General features: G+C 44.5%; 1 protein-coding gene across 2 annotated transcripts in view; it reads left to right on the top strand.

Moving 5' to 3' along the window:
- Nucleotides 1-19,631, top strand: part of plekha5 (pleckstrin homology domain containing, family A member 5) — a gene marked incomplete at its 5' end in the record, with an annotated part of 66,964 nt that extends 47,333 nt beyond the window's left edge. Inside the window, 21 exons of one of the 2 annotated variants that reach the window (XM_079162912.1) lie at nucleotides 908-1,023; nucleotides 2,514-3,002; nucleotides 4,275-4,755; nucleotides 5,193-5,276; nucleotides 6,012-6,131; nucleotides 7,113-7,166; nucleotides 7,866-7,946; nucleotides 10,494-10,556; nucleotides 10,641-10,721; nucleotides 11,634-11,783; nucleotides 11,902-12,003; nucleotides 12,594-12,749; nucleotides 13,239-13,394; nucleotides 14,002-14,122; nucleotides 14,813-14,928; nucleotides 16,130-16,342; nucleotides 16,443-16,604; nucleotides 17,304-17,437; nucleotides 17,820-17,953; nucleotides 18,221-18,320; nucleotides 18,645-19,631. In XM_079162912.1, the coding sequence (XP_079019038.1) occupies nucleotides 908-1,023; nucleotides 2,514-3,002; nucleotides 4,275-4,755; nucleotides 5,193-5,276; nucleotides 6,012-6,131; nucleotides 7,113-7,166; nucleotides 7,866-7,946; nucleotides 10,494-10,556; nucleotides 10,641-10,721; nucleotides 11,634-11,783; nucleotides 11,902-12,003; nucleotides 12,594-12,749; nucleotides 13,239-13,394; nucleotides 14,002-14,122; nucleotides 14,813-14,928; nucleotides 16,130-16,342; nucleotides 16,443-16,604; nucleotides 17,304-17,437; nucleotides 17,820-17,953; nucleotides 18,221-18,312 (3,105 nt within the window). In that variant the 3' untranslated portion in view covers nucleotides 18,313-18,320; nucleotides 18,645-19,631. The remainder of the gene's footprint in view (nucleotides 1-907; nucleotides 1,024-2,513; nucleotides 3,003-4,274; nucleotides 4,756-5,192; nucleotides 5,277-6,011; nucleotides 6,132-7,112; nucleotides 7,167-7,865; nucleotides 7,947-10,493; nucleotides 10,557-10,640; nucleotides 10,722-11,633; nucleotides 11,784-11,901; nucleotides 12,004-12,593; nucleotides 12,750-13,238; nucleotides 13,395-14,001; nucleotides 14,123-14,812; nucleotides 14,929-16,129; nucleotides 16,343-16,442; nucleotides 16,605-17,303; nucleotides 17,438-17,819; nucleotides 17,954-18,220; nucleotides 18,321-18,644) is intronic. The other variant, XM_079162911.1, reaches the window with a different exon arrangement.
- Nucleotides 19,632-19,690: the final 59 nt, after the last annotated feature.

The following is a 19,690-nucleotide window of genomic DNA, read 5'->3' as shown; positions in this document are numbered from 1 at the left end:
TCGATGCAAGAAAGCAAACTCCAAGTTGCAGGGCAACAGGCATATTTAATGGGATCTCAGTGGTGTGTACACTATTTGACTGTGGGTCCTTCATAAACCCGAAGAGACAACAAAGTTATCCTGCCAAGTACAGCCAAACACAGACGCCCAGGAGTCTGCTCAAGGTCTCTCCAACCACACAGCCCACTCCTTTTCCAACTTCAACTCAGAGAGAGGGAGAGAGGGAGAGAGAGAGAGAGAGAGGGGGAGAGTTGAGGTAAAGAGAGAAACACGAGAGCAGCCCACGACCTCTTCAGTTTACAGTGATTTGCTCAGGAATGGGCTGACTTTCTGACTACATATTTTTCATTTCAAACTTGTCCTGTCTCTTTAGCAGCCATGTCATTAAAGGTTCCTTATTTCCCAAGATAATGCTCATGTAATTGGAGCGCTGACTGTTTTTCAGACATCGGTAAACAGGATATTGAGGTTGTTCACTAAACATTCTGTTTTTCTCTCTCTGTGTCTGGCTTTAACAATATATTGGTTTGTTCACTGCAAGGGAACAGAGCAACTAAGGAACAATGCGTCTGCCATACAATGAGCTGCATGGTAAGTCCTACAGTATTGTGGCACATTTACTCCCCTAATCTAGTGGTGTGCATGACACACCAGTTACTCATTGTTAGATTATTTTTTTGACAATCACATTTTGTATCCCTATTTGTTGAAACAAATGACGTGCATTCAAGTGATTGTCGCCTCACAAAGGGCCTCAGCTGCTCTACATAATTCCTATTTAGTGATAAACTTGCATAACAGCAAACGTGAGTCACCAGTAAGGGTTAAAGTTGACTTGATGCTTTTCTCTTCTCTCTTTCAGGTAACTTTCTCTGTGTGTCACTTTTCCTGTCCACTGTCACAACAGGCAACGCATCCCAACATGCGGACGTACTATTTCTGCTCCGACACCGCCAAAGAGATGGAGGCGTGGATGAAAGTAATGACGGATGCTGCACTTTTGCATTCAGAGCCAGTCAAAAGGTTTGTAAAAGGATCACTACTGGAGTCACTTTCTACAGAGAGCCTGTAGATTAACAGCAGGTTGTTTCGCTTCTGAATGGAGAAAAAGACATTTGAAATATGGCATTTGGATTGACTTGGTTCCTTGGTTTGATTCTCAATCCAGATTCTTTTTCTTTTCTAGCATTTGTGCTGTAAGCAAGTGCTTTTAAATCCCTCTGCTAAGCCTGTTAAGTTCTTAAGCAACAGTTCACCACCCGGTTCTGACATTTCTGGACTGTCTTTAACTATTTTAACTCTTTTTACAGAGTAACGTACATGAATGCCATGTGGGCATACAGTCCCTGTGAACGCATGGTGCTGGTTGATCTGGGGATGTTGTGCACAGCTGCGCTGGCTGATGAGGATCAGTGACTCATCAGGATAGGAGGGGGTTTTTTCCCTTCTTTTTTGTTAAACTGTGTTAAATGTCTGTCATTTGGCAGCCCGCCTGTCTAATGCCCTCCTTTTACATGGGTGAGCAGAGGCGTAGTGGTGAAGTGCTTTGTAATTACACAGAGCAGTAGTGCCTGAAATTCACTGAATAGCAAAAGGACAGTGAGATCCTGTTGTAAGGCAATGCCTATCTAGACTAAAGGCTATTCTGATTCTAAAATATCTAGTGTATTGTATTCTATGTACAGGATTATCATATCTTTTCATTGTGGTATATATTGTGGTCTAAAAGAACAAGACATGGCAGCCCAAATCCTTATCTGTTAAAGAGCTTTGCCTTTAAGTGTTTCTACAATCTCCTCAAAATCTCTTCTAAAGTATGAGTAAATGCACACGGACCTTTCTTTGGACCAAATGTGTGCTCTACTGGTGCGGTGGAGCCACAGATGGCTGGGGAAGACATTACGTGACTAGTGCTGCTATTTAAAAGTGTGGAAAGTCTGAAGGAAAGCCTTTCCTACTCCCCTCCTATTGCTAACCCAGTGAGCCGTGCTGCTAAAGGGAATTTGCCAAACTTTGAAGCCGTGACCTTGAGTCAGTCTAAGGCCAAGGAGTAGTGGTGTCGATTACCTCCGCAGACCTCCCTAAGGAGCACAGAGCTGTATATAGGCCTTCTAGAGAGGAGGCAAGAGGAGCTGCAAATGGAGCACCGGAGTCTGAGCAGCACCTTCGTGACGTGCCCCAGAAGAGGCAAACGTTTTATTGGAGATATCTGATTTCCTTTCACACGCCTGGCCTCCTCCGGCAGCTGGAAGAAACATTGTGCACCTCCACACGTTTCAGAGCTGACCCCATTAGCAGGGTTCACAGAGGCAATGCATTAGGTCTATTGTTTGTTTTATCCATACAATGTCTCAATCAGCTTTTACTGGTGAATATCCCAGCTTCCCATTGAATCTAATGTAGTAATCCTCTTTCCATCTCTGCGCAGGTGATGTTATGTGTCTTGACTGCCTTGAGCTAACCCCGGGTCCTAGATGTTTCTCGTTATAAGGCCTCCTCTTTGTCTTTATCAGGTTGGACAGGCTAAAAGTGGAGCAGTGTGGACCGCAGGAGATCAATCACGTGGCCAACCACAGGCCTCCCCTCACACAGCCCGAAATCCAGAACAATCAACTGAACCGCGAGGTCGACCGCGAGCGCACTGCGGCGGACGAAGAGAGAAAGCAGCGAGACGCCGAGCGCTACGGCTTCCAGAAGGAGGGGGCGGAGCGCGAGCGCCCGCTCACCAAGATCAACAGCATCAAACTGCAGCCGGCCCAGGCGGCAGCCGTCAAGGCTAACATCGCCTCGCCGCAGACTCCCACGGAAACGGACGGCTCACACCGCGGCCCCCAGGTCAATGGATCCAGAGAGCATTGTCCACCTGATGGGAGCGCAGTCCCTCCTCAGCAAAGTCCCCCTCATGAGCCAGACCGCACCCTGAACAGGACCAGCTCCATGCAGCAACTGGAGCAGTGGGTCCGTAGTCAGAGAGGGCGTAACCAGGATGATGACACCAGGAGGTTTGGCTTGATTATATGATAACCCCCCCCCCCCCCCCAAAAAAAACACCTTATTGTTTCAATGTTTTCATTATGTGATCTCAAACTATTTTTGCTGCAAGAGGGGAAAATATGTCAGCACATGTTTTTTAGGTTATTGCGCAAGAGTCGAATCTTGTCCTACTTCGACAACGCGAAAGGGAACTTGGCTGAATTTATCTAGAAATGCTGACTCAAGCTCATCTTGAGACGGGAGGGGTTCTCCTGAAGCATCTGAGTGAACACATGCAGTACATGTGCAGACCAAAGCTTCTTAGTCCTATTTCTCTCAAAAGCTGTTTTGTTTAAAGCCAGAGGATTCACACACTCCTCACAATGATTTAAACTCTTTGATACTCCGCTGTTAAGTGTACTAGTAAGTAGAACTGGGGATCAACAATAGCTGGGCAGAGCTGGTAGCCACAGTTACTGGCTGCCACCGGGCCTGCTGTGACAGTCCCGTTTTTAATTGGTTGGGATTAATCTTTCTCTCTCACTGCGTCTGTCTGCCCGTCTGTCAGTGTGTCTGTCTCTCCATCTGTTTAGCGTCACCTGGCTTGCGCTCTGGTTTGACACAGTCTTTGCCTCTTTGCCTCCATTCACTCCTTGAGTAATACAAAAACACTTGCTTTGAGCAAAGCATGTATTTATAAAGATCCTCGCTCCTTGTTTCTGTAGTGGTCCTCTGTGATAAGAGTGTAAACTCCCTCTCCATATTCTCTCCATTCAAATCTTTCAGCAGCCTCTGCTTGTCTCTACATGTTCTCCAGAATAATGCTTATTCTCCATGTAGTCACAAGCCTTTTTTTTTTTTAATGCTACCGGGTTTTACAGACGGTTTAGTCTGAACAGGAAGCTCTCTCGGTGACTGATGCACTGACTTTGAACTCGCTGTGGAAGTGGAGCTTTTCAAAGCTTTGTTATCACTGGAAAGGGATAATTTGTTATCAAGCCGTTTACTGATTTGCTGTATCATAACATGACAGTGAGTGAGGTAGCTTGCACGTTATAATTGGGTGTTTTTACTACTACTACTGAACCCATTATTAATGACACAAAATCCAATTTAAGGAAAATAAATAAATCAAATAATAAAGTAGTTGAAGACTTATTCAATTGCTGTACCTCCTTTGATGGCAGATGATGATTTCCTAATAAAAATACATAGCTATGAAAGTAGATAATACACTACATGTGAAATAAGTATCTCTGCAATTGATTGATCAAATGAATATGTTTGTTTTCCCCTCCCAGCATCACGTCGTACCAGACGCTGCCCAGAAACATGCCAAGCCACCGGGTGCCATACATGCCTCACTATGGCGACGGCTACTGCAGCATGCCCAGGAATAGCATGGCACAGAGGGACAGCATCTGCAGCATGTCGCCGTCGCTGTACGAGCAGGCCCTGGGTCCCTATCCGGTGGACAAGCGCCGCTCCATGCGCGACGACACCATGTGGCAGCTGTTTGAGTGGCAGCAGAGGCAGGCCTACACCCAGCCGCCGGGGCTCTACAGCAACATGGCCAGTCCCAAAACCATGATCAACCTGTCTGATCACGCCGCACCGAGCCACTCCATCCCCCCCTCGCCCTCCCACGGCTCCCTGTCCATGTACGGGGGCTACTCGCCGATGCGATCCTACAACATGAACAGCGCTCGTTCAGAGGTGTCCTCTCCCGTCTACCGAGGAGACATGAGCATCGACAGACGGCACAGGCCACAACTCAACAAGGTCAGTTAAGGCACACACACAAATGTTTTTTATCACTTCATTTAGTGGCGTGTTATGCAGAGTGTGGAGCATGCTGCCAACAGTTTCCGTTTACTTCAGAAATAGTCCTTTGAAAAGCTGTTGACAGCATGTACTTTGTATAATCAGTTCTTGGAAAAGAAACGTTTTTTTTTTACGTTTTTATTTACGTCATTTTGGTTCCTAAGAAAAAAAAGTCTACTCTAAAATGTCCTCTTATTAGCAATTTAGAAAAAGATATCATGAGGAGCACAGACAAAATTCCCTTTCATCTTCGTCATTAGTGGTGACAGGATCTCAATATTTTTGGCAGTATAAATGGCTAAACGCCACTAAGGATATGTACAAGCATAGTACATGGTTGTTAATGACAATTTAAAGCACATCCACATTTGAACATGTTTTGAATTGTCCTGCAGTATGCCTACCCACCTGACAGGAGGTCCATGCCTGCAGGGATCCCGGTCCAGACTATCACTGCCCAGTCTCTCCAAGGCAAAACAGTACGTTCTCATCCATGTTGTCCCCTTCTGTGTCCATCACCGTCCTCTAACTGAATTTCTGCATTACACCACCCAGTGAATTCACGCTTGAATAAGTGTGTAGCGCACTTGGTTATTCATTTGGGTTTAATTGGACTTCTTTGACAGACAAGGCTATTTTTAGAACACCACCTACCGTCCCTCTCTCCCCCTCTCTCCCTCTTGCTTACCTTTATTCCCTTCCAAGAAGACATCGTGAAGCAGAATCTTTCGAGACAGATTGAGGCAGAACTCAGATGTATGTTCCAAGTGGTCGGATTTAGGGTACGCTCACTTTAGGAGCTCCTTTTGACTCGCTTCACATCAGCCTGAGACTTAAAAACCCCGTCGCTCACAACTTTCTAAGCCAGATCAGGAATTTATGTCAAAGCCGTGCGCAGTGCTCTGTCCTCATGGAGCGGGTAAAGTGTGAACTGGATTCTGTAATGCATGCTAAACAGCTCCTCTGCCTTGAGTGGACGTGTTGAATTTGCATGCTGCTGACAGCGATTGCACCTTGGATAATCTCACGGTCCTGAGCTGCATGAAAAAGTAGATACAGCAACTATTCACCTATTGGGAGCGTGATATGTCTAAATCTCCTGTCCTGGTGTGTTCTCTCCTTTCCTCTCCTACTCCCTTTGCGGTGTGTCCCTGTTTTATTGTGGCTGTATTTCCCTCCCTCCCTCCCTCCCTCCCTCCCTCCTTTCCTCGCAGCCTGAGGAACTGACTCTGCTGCTGATAAAGCTGCGGCGGCAGCAGGCAGAGCTAAACAGTATCCGGGAGCACACTGTAGCACAGCTTATGCAACTAAACGTGGATGGAGACAACCCAAAGGTCAGGCCCCCAGAGACGCTCCTGCAGGCTTGTGTGTTAGCGTGTGGTGTGTATGCCATCTTTAACCACTTCCATCATCCATCTCGATCAGAGGACTTTTTCTTTTCTTTCTTCTTCACACCTGGCTGATTTAAGGAGAAAAGGCGCTGCAGTAGGCATTTTCTTTGGCTTGAAGTTATCTCTTCATCATATTTAGGGATCAGCTAATTTCAACTTTTCGCAAAACATGTGAAATGTCTGGAAAGAATAATAATCTTATTTCACAACCAACATTCAACTTTATATAGTTCATCGGATCCTTACATTTGATCCATTTCAAACTGAGCCAGCAGTTGATTGAATCATTTCACTTCTCTAAACGGTCCACGCAGATGTTAGCCGGAAATGAAACTTAAAGCCATTTGGGGAGCTTAAAGAGTGACCGGCTAAGGCGGTTAAGGCCACTGGCATACGTAAATGTTAATTCAGGGTTTTTGCATTTTGAGTCTCCTCTAAGACATCAGAGTACAGACTTGACAGTTTCCTGATGTGGGTCAAAGGATAGTTTGTTTATAATAACACTTGTCTCCTTGTATAGCCAAAGATTGTAGCCCTACCTGATGGAGTTTAGTAGGTTCAGTATCAAGATACTCTCATCCAGTTTAAGTTCATCGAAGTATTATTTCACCCTCAGCTTAATGTTTCCCTGCATTGTGCCGCACAATTTGGTCAATAAGTAGCTCTAGTCTTTCCCATAGTGCACTCTGTTACTTTAAATAGTACACCTTCTACCTGATTCCTTCACCTTGACTTGTCCTGCCTTCCTTTTCTGTCCGTTCATATTTGGGCACACTGTACATGACATACTTGTGTGTGTGTGTGTGTGTGTGTGTGTGTGTGAGCGAGAGAAGAAGAGCATCAGAGAAAGACTGCGTCATCCTTTTCTTGGGTCTCACTCTCTTGTTGCGTTTTATTTCCTCTGCTTTTTGCTGCTGACGTTAGAACGACCTTCTCTCCCATCACCTCCAAAGGAACCTCATGTATTTGGACAATCAGGTGGGGTAATGCATGACTGCACGGCCCTGTCTCCTGTCATGAACCCAAGTGATCATTTAATGCTTTGCTATTGTTGTATTAAACAGTACAGTCTGCTGAAAAAAGCCTTTTGATTTAACTCTTATTTAATGTTCTCCTACAGCATGGACCGATGTCACATACCACAGCATTTATGGCCTAAGCTAGATCCTAGATTCATGCATTCATTAGTCCGAACCCTAAATCATTGTGAGCTATATTATCTGGACATCACTCTATTCTGTATAGAATAGAGATGTGAACATATACAGCACATACAGAGATTTGTGTATCATGTCATTGAACCGTTAGGTGCCAGCAAATAAACTGTATCTGCTGTTATTTTATAGCTCTGAAGTGCTTTGAGAGTTTTGAGTGATATAGCACACAGAGGCACAATACCACATTTCTGATAATAAAAATAGAGATGATGAAGCCATATTTCAATGTGCTCGCCTCAGATTTGTGTAACCACTGAGGATTACGTAATGTTTGCTCCTCACTCTGAAAGTATTTACCATTTTACTGCCACGTAAGCGTTTTACAGCTTTGCATTACAATGTCTTGTTTGTGAGCGTCTCTTCCTGCAAGAGAGGGAGAGAGAGAGGTGTTGTTGTCTCTGAAGTGAAGCGCTGCTCTAAACTGACACTTGCTGTATCGCTCCTCTCCACACTGGACTAGATGAAGGAAAATGAGCCTTTAATCGTCATGACTCACACTTTGATTGAGAACTCTGCCCCGAGGCCTCAACTTTACCAGCAAGTAAGGCCAGCCGAAGGCTTTGCTCCGCCTCCTCCTCACCAGTCGCTGTTGTTATTTTGGTCTGTTTTTGCAATGCTCCTCCTCCTTCGGTGTCCTCATGGCATCCTGAGACTGGTCTCCCTGTATTGTCTGTATCGCCAGCACCTCCTCATCCATCGCTTCTGACTGTTCTCTTGTCGTGAGAAGTCATCCCGATATGGGCATGACTCGTCAAAGAGTAGCGAGATGTGTTTGCGTCACCGTCTTTATGAAGTTTGTGTGTGGGGAGCTGAATATAGTTTATTCTCGATATAGTTTACTGTAGAAGTTGCTACATGTTTAGAAAACACTCAGCTAGTCCTGAATCAGTTAGCGAGCAAAGCCTCTCGTCTTCACTCGTCTTGTTTTAACCAGTGAAGGTTGCTGTGGGATGTGTTCATAACTCCTTGCTGAATGCTTTCCTTCTCGCGCCGCCTGGATTTGGCGGAGGGACTCTAATTAGTGTTACTTAACTCTGTGTTGTCAGACACTGCTAAGTCCAGCGCATTACCAAATACTATATCTTACTGTGAAAACTGAGGAGGATTGTTTTAATGACATAGTTTATAAAGTAGATCAATTTTCACTCGTAGTAGGACACAATACCATCCCAGTATCTTAAAACAAATATCCACACCAAAGCTCTACTGTGTACAGTTAATTTGGAGTCTATAAGTGCTGTTTTATTTATTTTTTTTAGGATTAAGCGGTCTAAAACTGAGTATACAGTATCCGCTGTGGAGTACAGTGTATTTATATAGTCAGTGAGTGATGATGTAGACAGATGTTTTCTAGGTGAATGTTCTCTCTCCGCATTACTTCCCGCTCACCCCCCCTCTTGTTGTTCTGCTGGTGGAAAGGTCAACAAGGGCCGGCTTGCGTGTGTGACGATGGCTATGACATCACTTTGCCACTTTTGGGACCGCCTCTCGTGGTCTAAAAGTGCAGCCGAAGACCCCCCCCACCCCCCACCCCCCATCCCACCCATTTATTGCCATACTGGTCCGGCAACAGCTGCATTCCCACCTGTTCAGCTGCCAGAAGTCTGTCTCCCTCCTCCTCCCCCTCTTCCTCCTCCATGTCACTCGAAATCCACACCACAGCACAGTGAAGCCCCCCCCCCCCATCCCCTGGGAGAGTCTGCATGTTTCTGTGTGGAATGCCATGTGGATCTCAGGTCCCACCTGCTTTAACTGTACTGTGTGGTTCAGCCGAGGAGAAAGGTGTCAACAGAAATGTGTGTGAGAGAAAGAGTGCAGGTGTGAGTGTGGACATCTTTGGGCAGTGAGTCATTTCTGTTGTTGTTTTGGCTCTGTAGACCGGCGCATTGGATATGAAATGTGATATTGTCTATGAAGTTAAAGTGCATACAGTTAGTTTTCAGGCTTTTTGTTTAGTGCCGGGTAATGAATCGAAACATACTGTATAACAAAACAGCCAATCATTCTTGGGATCTGAAATGCGATTACTTGCTGGAGACCAGACTAGTAGCAAAAAAGCTTCCCCAGCGTCCCCAAAAAAAGGGAAGCTGGCTGTCGTTCAGGTCTGGCAGAGCGTCTGAGGGAAAATGCAAAGTGTCAGCTGATGTCTGTAGTTTGTAGACTAGCCAGCCATTGACCATCTATTAAATATGATTACTTAATCTGTGCACGTTATTTGTTTTAATTATTCTGGGCTCCCACCAGTTTTTGTGGCCCAATAAAGATGTGAATGAAAGCTGACAGTTGGCACTTTGACCTTTTTACAGTTATTGATATCCAATGTGAGTACCAACAGAACAACACAGAAATGTCTCACTGTCCTAATATTCATGGACAGCACATTTATTGATTTTAGATTCAGAAGAGTGGACGAATGATGAAGCATTATGTGAAACGTGGGATCCAATGCAGTTGAAATAATTTCCCATTTGAGCACTGTGACCTTTTTTTTTAGATGAGTGGTATTGATGCATTTTTAAACTTGTGTAGAAGTAACTGCAATGCAGTCAGCTATTGAATTGCTTGTCTGTATTTTAGCCTGAACATTACTAATGTACATTCAAAAGTCCTCAGAATATCAGTGGTTCTGTCGTTATTCTGGGACTATCTTTAAGTATTACTGCACATAATGCAACACACACACACACACACTAAGCTGACCACAGCTACCCAACGGGCAGAATCTGCTGGAGAAAACAGAGTTAGTGGATGCAGCTTATACGCTGAGTCTAGAGTTTAGTAAGCTAGATTTGTTTAACGTGCCTTCCTCCTTTTGCATTTTCAATAAAAACCACCGCGTTGTGCTGATGGAGGCAAACAACTGTGGGTAGTCATCCGAGAGGAGGCTGTGTTTAGACTGGCTGCTCTCCCGCTGTTGGTTTGTTAACTTAGATCATCTGATTCAGTAAAAATATGAGTTTCCACTCGAGGACAAAATCCTGCGGCTCCGTGAGAGAGCGCTCGTCATGACACTGCATTAGATCTCCAGATTCTAATGTGTATGTGCGTGTTTGGTGTCTCCGGCTAACGTTTGTGTCCGTCCTCGCAGCTGAGTCCAGAAGACTACAGGGATCACGCCTATCCCCGTGTGCCAGAGGAAGTGGACATTGATGTAAGTGCACGCTCTCACACGATGATGCGCCATTCCACTACAATGTACGCGATGGGTCACGACTCTCTGCTGTTTTCTCTACAGACCAAACTCAGCAGGTTGTGTGAGCAGGACAAAGTGGTGAGGACACAGGAGGACAAACTTCAGCAGCTGTACAGAGAGAAGGTGACGAAACACTGCACATCTGTCATCGTTACGGTCTTACGGTCACTGTTTAAGACACAACAAAATATACAACACAGTTTATGCTCTGTTTAGATTATAGGAAAAGCTTATGAGAGAAACAACAAAAGTCTATTATATTTGTTATAGTGTGTATTTATAGCCTAGCTACTGTCATCAACTTGCAAGACTCGTCTGGCTTGCAAGGGTTTCACAGATTAGTGTTTCTGACTGTCCGCTGTCAGCAGACTGGGGTTGCTGTGCAGCTTTGATGCATACAGACAAACATACCAAGTTAGAAGTACACACTGCAACCACAGTAATGCACTGTTTATTCACCATATCTAACTCGACATTGGAGTCACTTATGCAAGCAGAGATTTCGTGCATAAATGTTTTTATTTGTTTTAAAATAAAAAGAGGGAATAAAGTGTGAAATGTAGCATAATCTGTAGTCTATTTGGAGTTACCTCCATGCCCATAAAAAACAACAAAATAACCATAACATACTCAAATTAAGTTCTTACGTGATTGGCTTATTAATTTATTTGACAGACAATAAATATGAGTGACTGAAGTAATTGCTCAAGTAGGGATACCAAACATCTGGTTCAAGGTCCTCCAATTAGAGTTTTGCTTATTTTTATTTTTCACTCGGCGGTGATGGGCATTTGTCATTATTTTTCATATTTTCATAAACAGCAATCACTTGATAACAAAAATGAAACACATTTTTACCGATAAAGAAAATAAGTTACGGGCAGACATACCTTTTTTTTTAATTTTTTTTTATTTATTTTAACTTTGCACGAAGTAAGGGCGCTAAAAGCAGGGAGCATGGGCCAGACGAGAGAGCGGCTTCAACCGTCCCGTATGACTGAAGTTTGCTGATTGTGATGCCGTGTGTTCCCTCAGCACACCCTGGAGACCGCGCTGCTTTCAGCCAGCCAGGAGATAGAGATGAGCTCTGATCACCCAGCTGCCATGCAGAGTGTCATCCAGCAGAGAGACTTGCTGCAGAGCGGCCTGCTCAGCACCTGCAGAGAGCTCTCCAGAATTGCAGCTGTGAGTCATACAGTACACTAATGCTGGGCACCGAAGCTCTCTTTCTACCACAGTGCTAGGAAGATTACAGTTTTTTTTCTTCTTTTGTCATTCACAAAGTGTGTCTCTGTCAAACCAGGAGTTGGAGCTGTCGTGGAGGGAGTACGAGCAGCTGGAAGGAGATGTGACTCTGGCTAAGAACAACCTCCTGGAACAGCTTGAAGCACTGGGAAGCCCTCAGGTGGGATCAGTCTTGAGACTGAAGCTGCGCTGCTTTAATCTGTTCTGTCTAAAACTGGCATGGCATAATAGTCAGACCTCGGTTAGGGGAAGCATAAACTGCAAAGCTTTATAAAAAAAGCTTAATTTGTGGCAGATTCCCTTGAACACCTCGTCATCCTTTTTGTAGACACTCTCTTTGACTTTCGGGGGAAAAGCGAAGGAGAGTTCTGTGCTCCAGTACCCTGAGCTGCAGCGTGAGCGATCAAAGCAACGTGGTCAGTGATTGATGACTGCAGCGATGATGGAGCGGGTCTTCATTAAGTCTGTCTTTTATCTTATCCTTCATCACGGGAGGAGTGTGGAGACAGAGAGAAACTGTTCTAACGGCTATTCCTGGTTGAGCTAATTCAGAGTAGAGAGGGCCGAGAGACAGCAGGGAGCCTGGACATCCTCTTCTTAAGTGCCCTGCCATCAGTGAGGAGATAATTACACATCCGTTTCTATTCTGCTTTCCCCTGTGTTCAGAACGCCGAGTTAATCTTCAGGTAATAACTGCTGGGGTGTGTGTGTGTGTGTGTGTGTGTGTGTGTGTTTGGTGTGCACACTCAGACGGAGCCTCCCAGCCAGCAGCACGTCCGCATCCAGAAAGAACTTTGGAGGATTCAAGATGTGATGGAGGCCCTCAATAAACATAAAGCCGAGAGAATTGCAGATAGTATGAGCTTGTATGGGCCCATGAGCAACGTCAGCAAACACAACAATGAGGTGAGGCACCACCACTAATAGACATGTTCATGTAATTCTGCACTGAAACAATGAGGCCTTTAATCAGAAGTAAGTCATTTATGAAGCACAAATTTGCTTCCAGCATATTTGTTTCTTTTCTCTTTTCTTGTATTTTGGACACCTTTAGACACCATCGTAAGGAAAGTTTCTGATATTTTGTAGACTAATGAATCGATCTATTAATTGTGAACAAGTGAATCGATCATGAAGATAACCTGTAGTTGAAGCCTTACTGCTGTACACAATGACCAGCTTTAGCTGAGCGATCGACCTGCTCATGCTGCTGGTGTCGGTCCCCCCGTGACAGCTTGTGGAGCTCTCTCTCCCTCTCTGGCTAAATCAGCTGCTTTTGCCCATCCTGTGGGCCAGAACTGCTCTGTACCAGATGGTGGTTGCCCTGAGCGTGCGTGGTGGGCGCCATGTGTCACTTTTGCTCCCTGTCCTGTCATGCACTGTACAATCCTTCAGGAGGACGACTCCGTACCCCCACGGCCACCCCTCCCCCAGTCCTACGAGCCCAATCCCCCCACCGTGCCCCCTATGCCCTCTCATGCTGGTGTGCGCCCTCCATCGCTCCACAGGCCGGAGGACAGGAAGGCCAGTCACAGGAATGGCACGCACAGTGTAAGCTTGTTGACTCGTCGATCTCCTGGCTGAGCCCGCCCTCATCTGTGTCGTCACACGTCATTGCTCGCTGTGATGGTTCCCACTTTCATTTTGACAGACATTTCATGTCTTTTTGATTTATTTTTTTTTTGGTTGGATCTTATCCCTTTGTTTACTTGATGCCATACTTCCATTACCTCATATTTTCAGTTCATTGGATGAAGCCTCACTCGTGTGTCTTTTGTTTTCTCTTTTTAGTTGAATTGCCTTCTTGTTTTCCTTTTCTGTGTGTTGAAATGTAGCAATTTTGTTTGTTTTGCTGTATTCTGTCCTTGGTTGCCTGTTTGACTGCTGCCTACTTTTTCATTTGGCTGTAAAGTGGTGTGTCATACTCAAAACAACATGGAGAGTTGTTCTTCAATGCTGTATACATTTATGTTTTTAAGATTGCCAAGTCTGTAAAAGAGATGTCTGTTTGCCACCATCTCTGAATTCATCCTGAAAGAGGAAATGTCAAATGTTTGATATCTTACTTTGTAGCCAAACTCTCCATGACTATAAATCAATCGTGTATATAGATCAATGTGTGTGTGTGTGTTGAGCTTGTTCTCTCTCTCATCTGCAGGGCCCAGACTACCGGCTGTATAAGAGTGAACCAGAGCTCACCACAGTGGCTGAAGTGGATGAGAGCAATGGAGAGGACCGATCTGAACACCCGTCTGATAGAGAACACTCTGGAACCAAAGGTACGTTACGCCGAGCAATATGATGCCAGTTTATGGTAACTCTAGAGTTTTCCAATAATGAATGTGTGACCTGATAACGTTGTTTCTAGCACAGACATCACTTTGACACATGCAAGGTTAGGCTGCTCTCCAAATCATAGTAAATCTCACCAGTATTTGGCACACTGGATTTAATTTACACTGCTCAGGTTTGTGTCTCAGTGCCGGGGCAACTTATTTATCCAATTAACTCGACTTAATTCAGACATTGTGTCCCTGTACATTATCTGTGAAGAGGTGGTTTAGAAAAGAGCAAATTGGCCTAAATTTGGTGAAACTGCTTACGCAGCGTAATGCAGGGGTTCTGAAGTTAAATGATTACACTCCAGCTCCTCACTTGTTTCACACTGCCACACAATCAATAGGAGCAACTTGCCGATGCTGCAAAAGATGCGGGAAATACTGTAATTAAATAAATAACGGTAAAGTGTACTTGATGTCAAATTTTACATTCAAGGTCTCACCAAAACACGGAAGATTTTACCCGATAAACTTAAGAAAATATGAATTGATAAACTGATGAGGAGATGATCATACTTTTAAGTACAGGCTCATGACTTTTCATAATATTGTAATTAAATATGGTATACTATTCAGTGAATTGCTACGGATGTGTTGTCATTGAACCAGGTCTTGTCTTTTTCCTGCTAGGGATGTCCTACCCAGTTGGCATTGTCCCACCCAGGACCAGATCTCCAGTGCCTGAGTCCTCCTCCATAGCTTCTTATGTTACCTTGAGGAAGAGCAGGAGGCCAGACCTCAGGACGGTGAGTCTAATGGCAACTGTAAATAGTTCTCGGCATGGAGGCCCATGTGCTGTCATCAGTTCTCAGGAACTACCTTTAAAATGTAAAAAGTGATGAACCTATTCTTCTGTGTGTCAAACCATCTTTTGTCTCTAAGCAGTAGAAAATCAATAATAATCATAATGATTGCTTTTTGCTCTCGTTTTCTTTTCTCGTCGTTGTAAACCTCCTGTGGTCACAGCAAACTGGCCACCACTCGAATTGCATTTACTTCCCACTTACTTGCTGGTTCTGGTTATTAAGCCGTTGGTTGAACGCTAACATGTGGCAGTGATCACGTGACCCGGGTGTGACTCATGCTGCTAAAACCAGGCCGTCATGAAATAGATGCCAAGCTTGGTTTATGCAGTTTCCAGCCTCCCAACACGATCAACTTAAATATACTAACCGTGTCATTAGTGCACCACACTGTAGGGTGTGTCTGTATGTGTTTGTGTTTGGGAAAGAAATGATGGACATATAGAATAAATGAACCTACGTGAACTTGTCAGCTGAGCACACATACAGAACTGTGGTCTTCCCAACACATAGCCTATAGTTGTAAAAGAGTGAGTCACAGGCCTTTAGAGTTCAGCTCGGGCGCCGCAGGACACGAGCCTCTGGGACAATCTGGACAGTGGAAGCTGCGTCCTCGGGCTCTGGACTGAACCCAGATCTGCCAAACCCCCTTATGGCATTGCATAAACCTGAAACTTCTCAGTTCACTTCACATCATCAGCCTGTCCTACTCCGGCATTAATAGGCCCCCAGCCTCTGTGAGTGCACCCATGTGTGCACAGCAGCCAGTCGGGTTTTGGTTCCAAGAGCGTAAACAGTAAAGAGCCGTTTCACAGTCATTGTTGTGGCTTTTTTTCCAGTACGTGCAGTATTGCCAGAGAAGATGTGATTAGTCCACTTGGTCACATTGAGAGTGTTTTCTAACAATAGCTAGTATACTCTGCAAAGGCCGCTTCATTATGAGATCTGACCCAACCACATTATGAAGCTACATAGCTACATGCCCAAACTGTGGCTTTGCATAGTAAAAACTTAACAGTAGTGACATTTTGTCCTCCTAGCATGCTACAGTGTTATTAACTTTTATGTATTTGTGTGTGTTGTTTGTGTTTCTCTGTCCCTTTTTCCTGTCTGCGTGTCTGTGGTCGTCCTCTCTGGCCAACAGGAGCGTCCTCGCAGCGCGGTGGAGCAGCAGCTGTGCGCTGCGGAAAGCGGGCGGCCCAGGATGAGCGTGGAGGAGCAGCTGGACAGAATCCGCCGCCACCAGCAGGGCGCCCTCAAGGAGAAAAAGAAAGGTCTCCACATCCGGGGCGGCAGCCAGGAGAACACGCCCTCGCGCAGTCACTCCTTTACGAAGGAAAACCATTTTCGCATGCAGGTATTGGGGGACCGCTGACTTAAGCTCTGAGCGGGCTGATATCAAATCCTGCAGTTCATGTCATGTGAACCAATCCCTCTGCATTTTTTGTCCCTTCTAGTCCCAAATGAGGCGCAGAGAAGAGGGGATATGTAGTGACATTCAAATGCTGGAGGCCTCACTCAGGCAGCAGGAGGTGGTGAGGGACCAGGAGACGCCCGCCGAGGAGATCGCCCGTCTCAAAGAAGCCTCGCTGGATGACCACTTAAATATGGACCGACAGGTGAGGCTTACTCATCAGACTGAGAGGGCTAATATTATTACACGCCAATTATTTAGGAAATCACTTCAAGTATTGTGGATTTGATTCTCAATATTGTGGAATAATTAAAGAAACATACCCAATTACATGGTTTTATCATTAAAACACATCTTGTTACCTTAATATCAGACTTATTTACACCATACTTACAGGCCTCCCACAGAAATCAATTACTTAATTATAATTACATTTTAAATCAATCTACCAAAAAGCAAAGTTGCAAAACATTGTAGGCAGGAATTATTCCAAAGGCATGTGCATGAGACTATAAATACTCCTTATACTTAAAATCTCTTCACAGGCTGCCTGTAAGCCACACACTTACTTCTCGCTGTCTTTACAAGAGGTCACGCCCTTTTCTCTGGATTACATCAATAGAATTCCCAACACGCTGCAGAATGTCTCACGTTAAGTGTTTCTCGCTCGAGGATAAATCCTGCGGTGACGCTCCATTTAGTTCGTACACAGCCAGATGACAATGTGGAACAGCACTGATGATAACGATGACGATCATCTGTTATTTGTTTATAAATGTTCTGTTCACATCAGTTTCATATTTATTTCTGCATTTTTTTTTTTTTAGCTTGTGGAGTCTTTCTGCATGTAGTATCCCATTAATTTGTATGAAGTGTGCAATGTGAAGTGTTTGTGTTTCCTCAGCTTTCTGTTCCTGACAAAGTGCTGATTCCTGAGCGCTATGTGGAGTCAGACCCCGAGGAGGCTCTGAGCCCTGAGCAGGAGGCGGATAAGCAGAGGAAAGTCGATCGCATCAAAGCCCTCATAGCCAAAAACAGGTACAAGAGTCATCATGATCTTTCTGTAGAGGGAACTTTTGATTTAACAAGGACAAGGTTGCTCAGACCGCTGATGTTAGGTATGGATTCTTTGGACAAAGAGGCTACCTTTTGTAGGTGAGTGCTGGTATTCCGGGTAGGTTTGGGGTCACAGCAGGACATCACGATAGATGCCTGCTTCTTCACATGCAGATCAGTGCCTCAGATGTTCAGAAAAGCTCTCATCTCCTCGCCGCTGTGACATTTGATTCTAAATGTCAGCCCTCTTAAGATAGCTCCTCTGTCCCGAGGTACTTGTGGTTGTTCTGAAACTATGTTTTACAGATGAAGCTGTATACTGCTTATTACATAGACCATTTCCTATGTGTATTTGTTCGCCCAGCATGCAGAATGTGCTGCCCCAAAGCCCCGAGGAGGAGACTGAAGTGGAGGTTACCGTGCAGGAGAAAGAGAAGATGATTAATATCTCCTACGAGCTGGCAGCAGAGGCCTCCAAACGCAGCAAGCTGGTAGCAGGTACGTCTCTGGAGGGGGAAGAGGGAGGGGATGAAACAAGGCATGTGGTGAAACAAAAGCTTGTGTGAGCCTGTGTTCATTGTGGTTCATCAAACTGCTTCCATTGTCTTTGTGTTCAGTCATTTATCATTGTAGTGTCTTCATTAGTGCAATTGACCTCAGTGATTATTTTCTGTGTTGTTTGGCCGTTTAGCTGCAGATGTGATGTGTCTTTGTTATTTTGTGTTTGCCTGCGTGTGTTGGACATCTCGCTCTGTTTCATTCCAGTGAAAAGCCTGTCGTCCTCTTCCTCACCCCTTCCACAGCCTCCTAACACACCCCCTCAACTCACTGATGGGTCTCACTTCATGTGTGTGTAGTAGCACCAGTAAGGGCCTTCATCCACCTGTTTTGTCCATACTCACAATGCTAAAATGTTTTTAATCGTTGTCTCGATGTCATAATGAAGGGATCGACAGAAAGTTATGTAAAAGTGTGTGTGTGGGGGGGGGGGGGGGGGGGCGTGGTGATGTGTTTGTAACCAAACCTGAATATAATAGGCATGATGGAAGTTGACTTTAGGGCGGTTGTTTTAGCTCGCTGAGTGATTAAGGGAACGATGTCGCGTATCCCTTGTCTGGTATTATTTTTGGAGCATAATTGAACCTTTGCCCCCGTTAAAACAGTCTCACATGCTCTGTCTCTCTTATAGCACAGGCTCTGGCCTCAGTGAGAACCTACACATGAAGGAAACAGCAGAGGAGGTGTGAAGATGCCCCTGAAGACTTCCCCCGAGGACATCAGCACAAGGCCGCAGCCTACAGAGAGTGAAACTGCCGACTCTGGGTTATTAACCTCTGACTTCTGTATGCTCACTGTGACGTCTTAAGCTCTTATGCCACCAACAACACGTTCCCTGTGACATTTCTCTGTTCATTCACTTCGCCACAGAATTCAGCTTGATACTGTTACTGTTGCAGTTCCATTTTTTTTAGTTTTTGCAAGGTTTTTAAGGTTATTTTCATTATTTATATGGTTTTATGAGGTTCTTGTTTGAATGTGGGCCAACATTGGTCTATATATGTGTATATATATATGAGGCTAATAGACTGAGCTCTGTTGTTAGCTTAAGGGTCTTGCGACAAAAATGTTTTGGCCACATTTTCCAATCACGTTTCACCATCTGTCCTAAAAGGTTTCAAAAACATATGTTCACATAATTTTACATTTACCAGATCATTTTAGTCTTTTACGAGTCACTCGGTTTGTTTTTGCAGACATCGGTCATTAACTAAACATTCATATTTATCCATTTATTGTAAAGAACATTTGTCGATGCGAAAGAGGAGTTTATAAGCGATGTAGATCCCTCCATTATAGTGAAAGGAGGAGCCACTTTATTGCTGCAGACCAAGATTATTTGTAATTTTTCCTGTTTCTGGGTTGTAATTATTTAAAAATGGGATCTTCTGTAGTCCCCGTCGCATTGTTGCCGACACATATGTGAATGTTTAAGTCACTCTATACTGTCTTCTTTTGTATTGCCGAGAGATATATTTAAACTGAGAGAAGGAAAAAAAAATCTAAGTTTGGTTCTATTTTATGAAATGTTAGTTTGAAGACTTGGAACTAAAGAAAAAAAGAAACAGATTAGCACATGTAAAAAAAAAAAAGCAATAACAAAGAAAATGCTTGTGGATCCAGGATTGTGTGTACAAAGTGTAATTATCAGAGGTTTACTGTGTATATAATGTACAT

The sequence above is a fragment of the Pholis gunnellus genome, assembly GCF_910591455.1.
Source record: "Pholis gunnellus genome assembly, chromosome: 7".
NCBI lineage: Eukaryota > Metazoa > Chordata > Actinopteri > Perciformes > Pholidae > Pholis > Pholis gunnellus.
The sequence above is the reverse complement of the archived record's forward strand: the minus strand, read 5'-3'. Positions and strand labels throughout refer to the sequence as shown.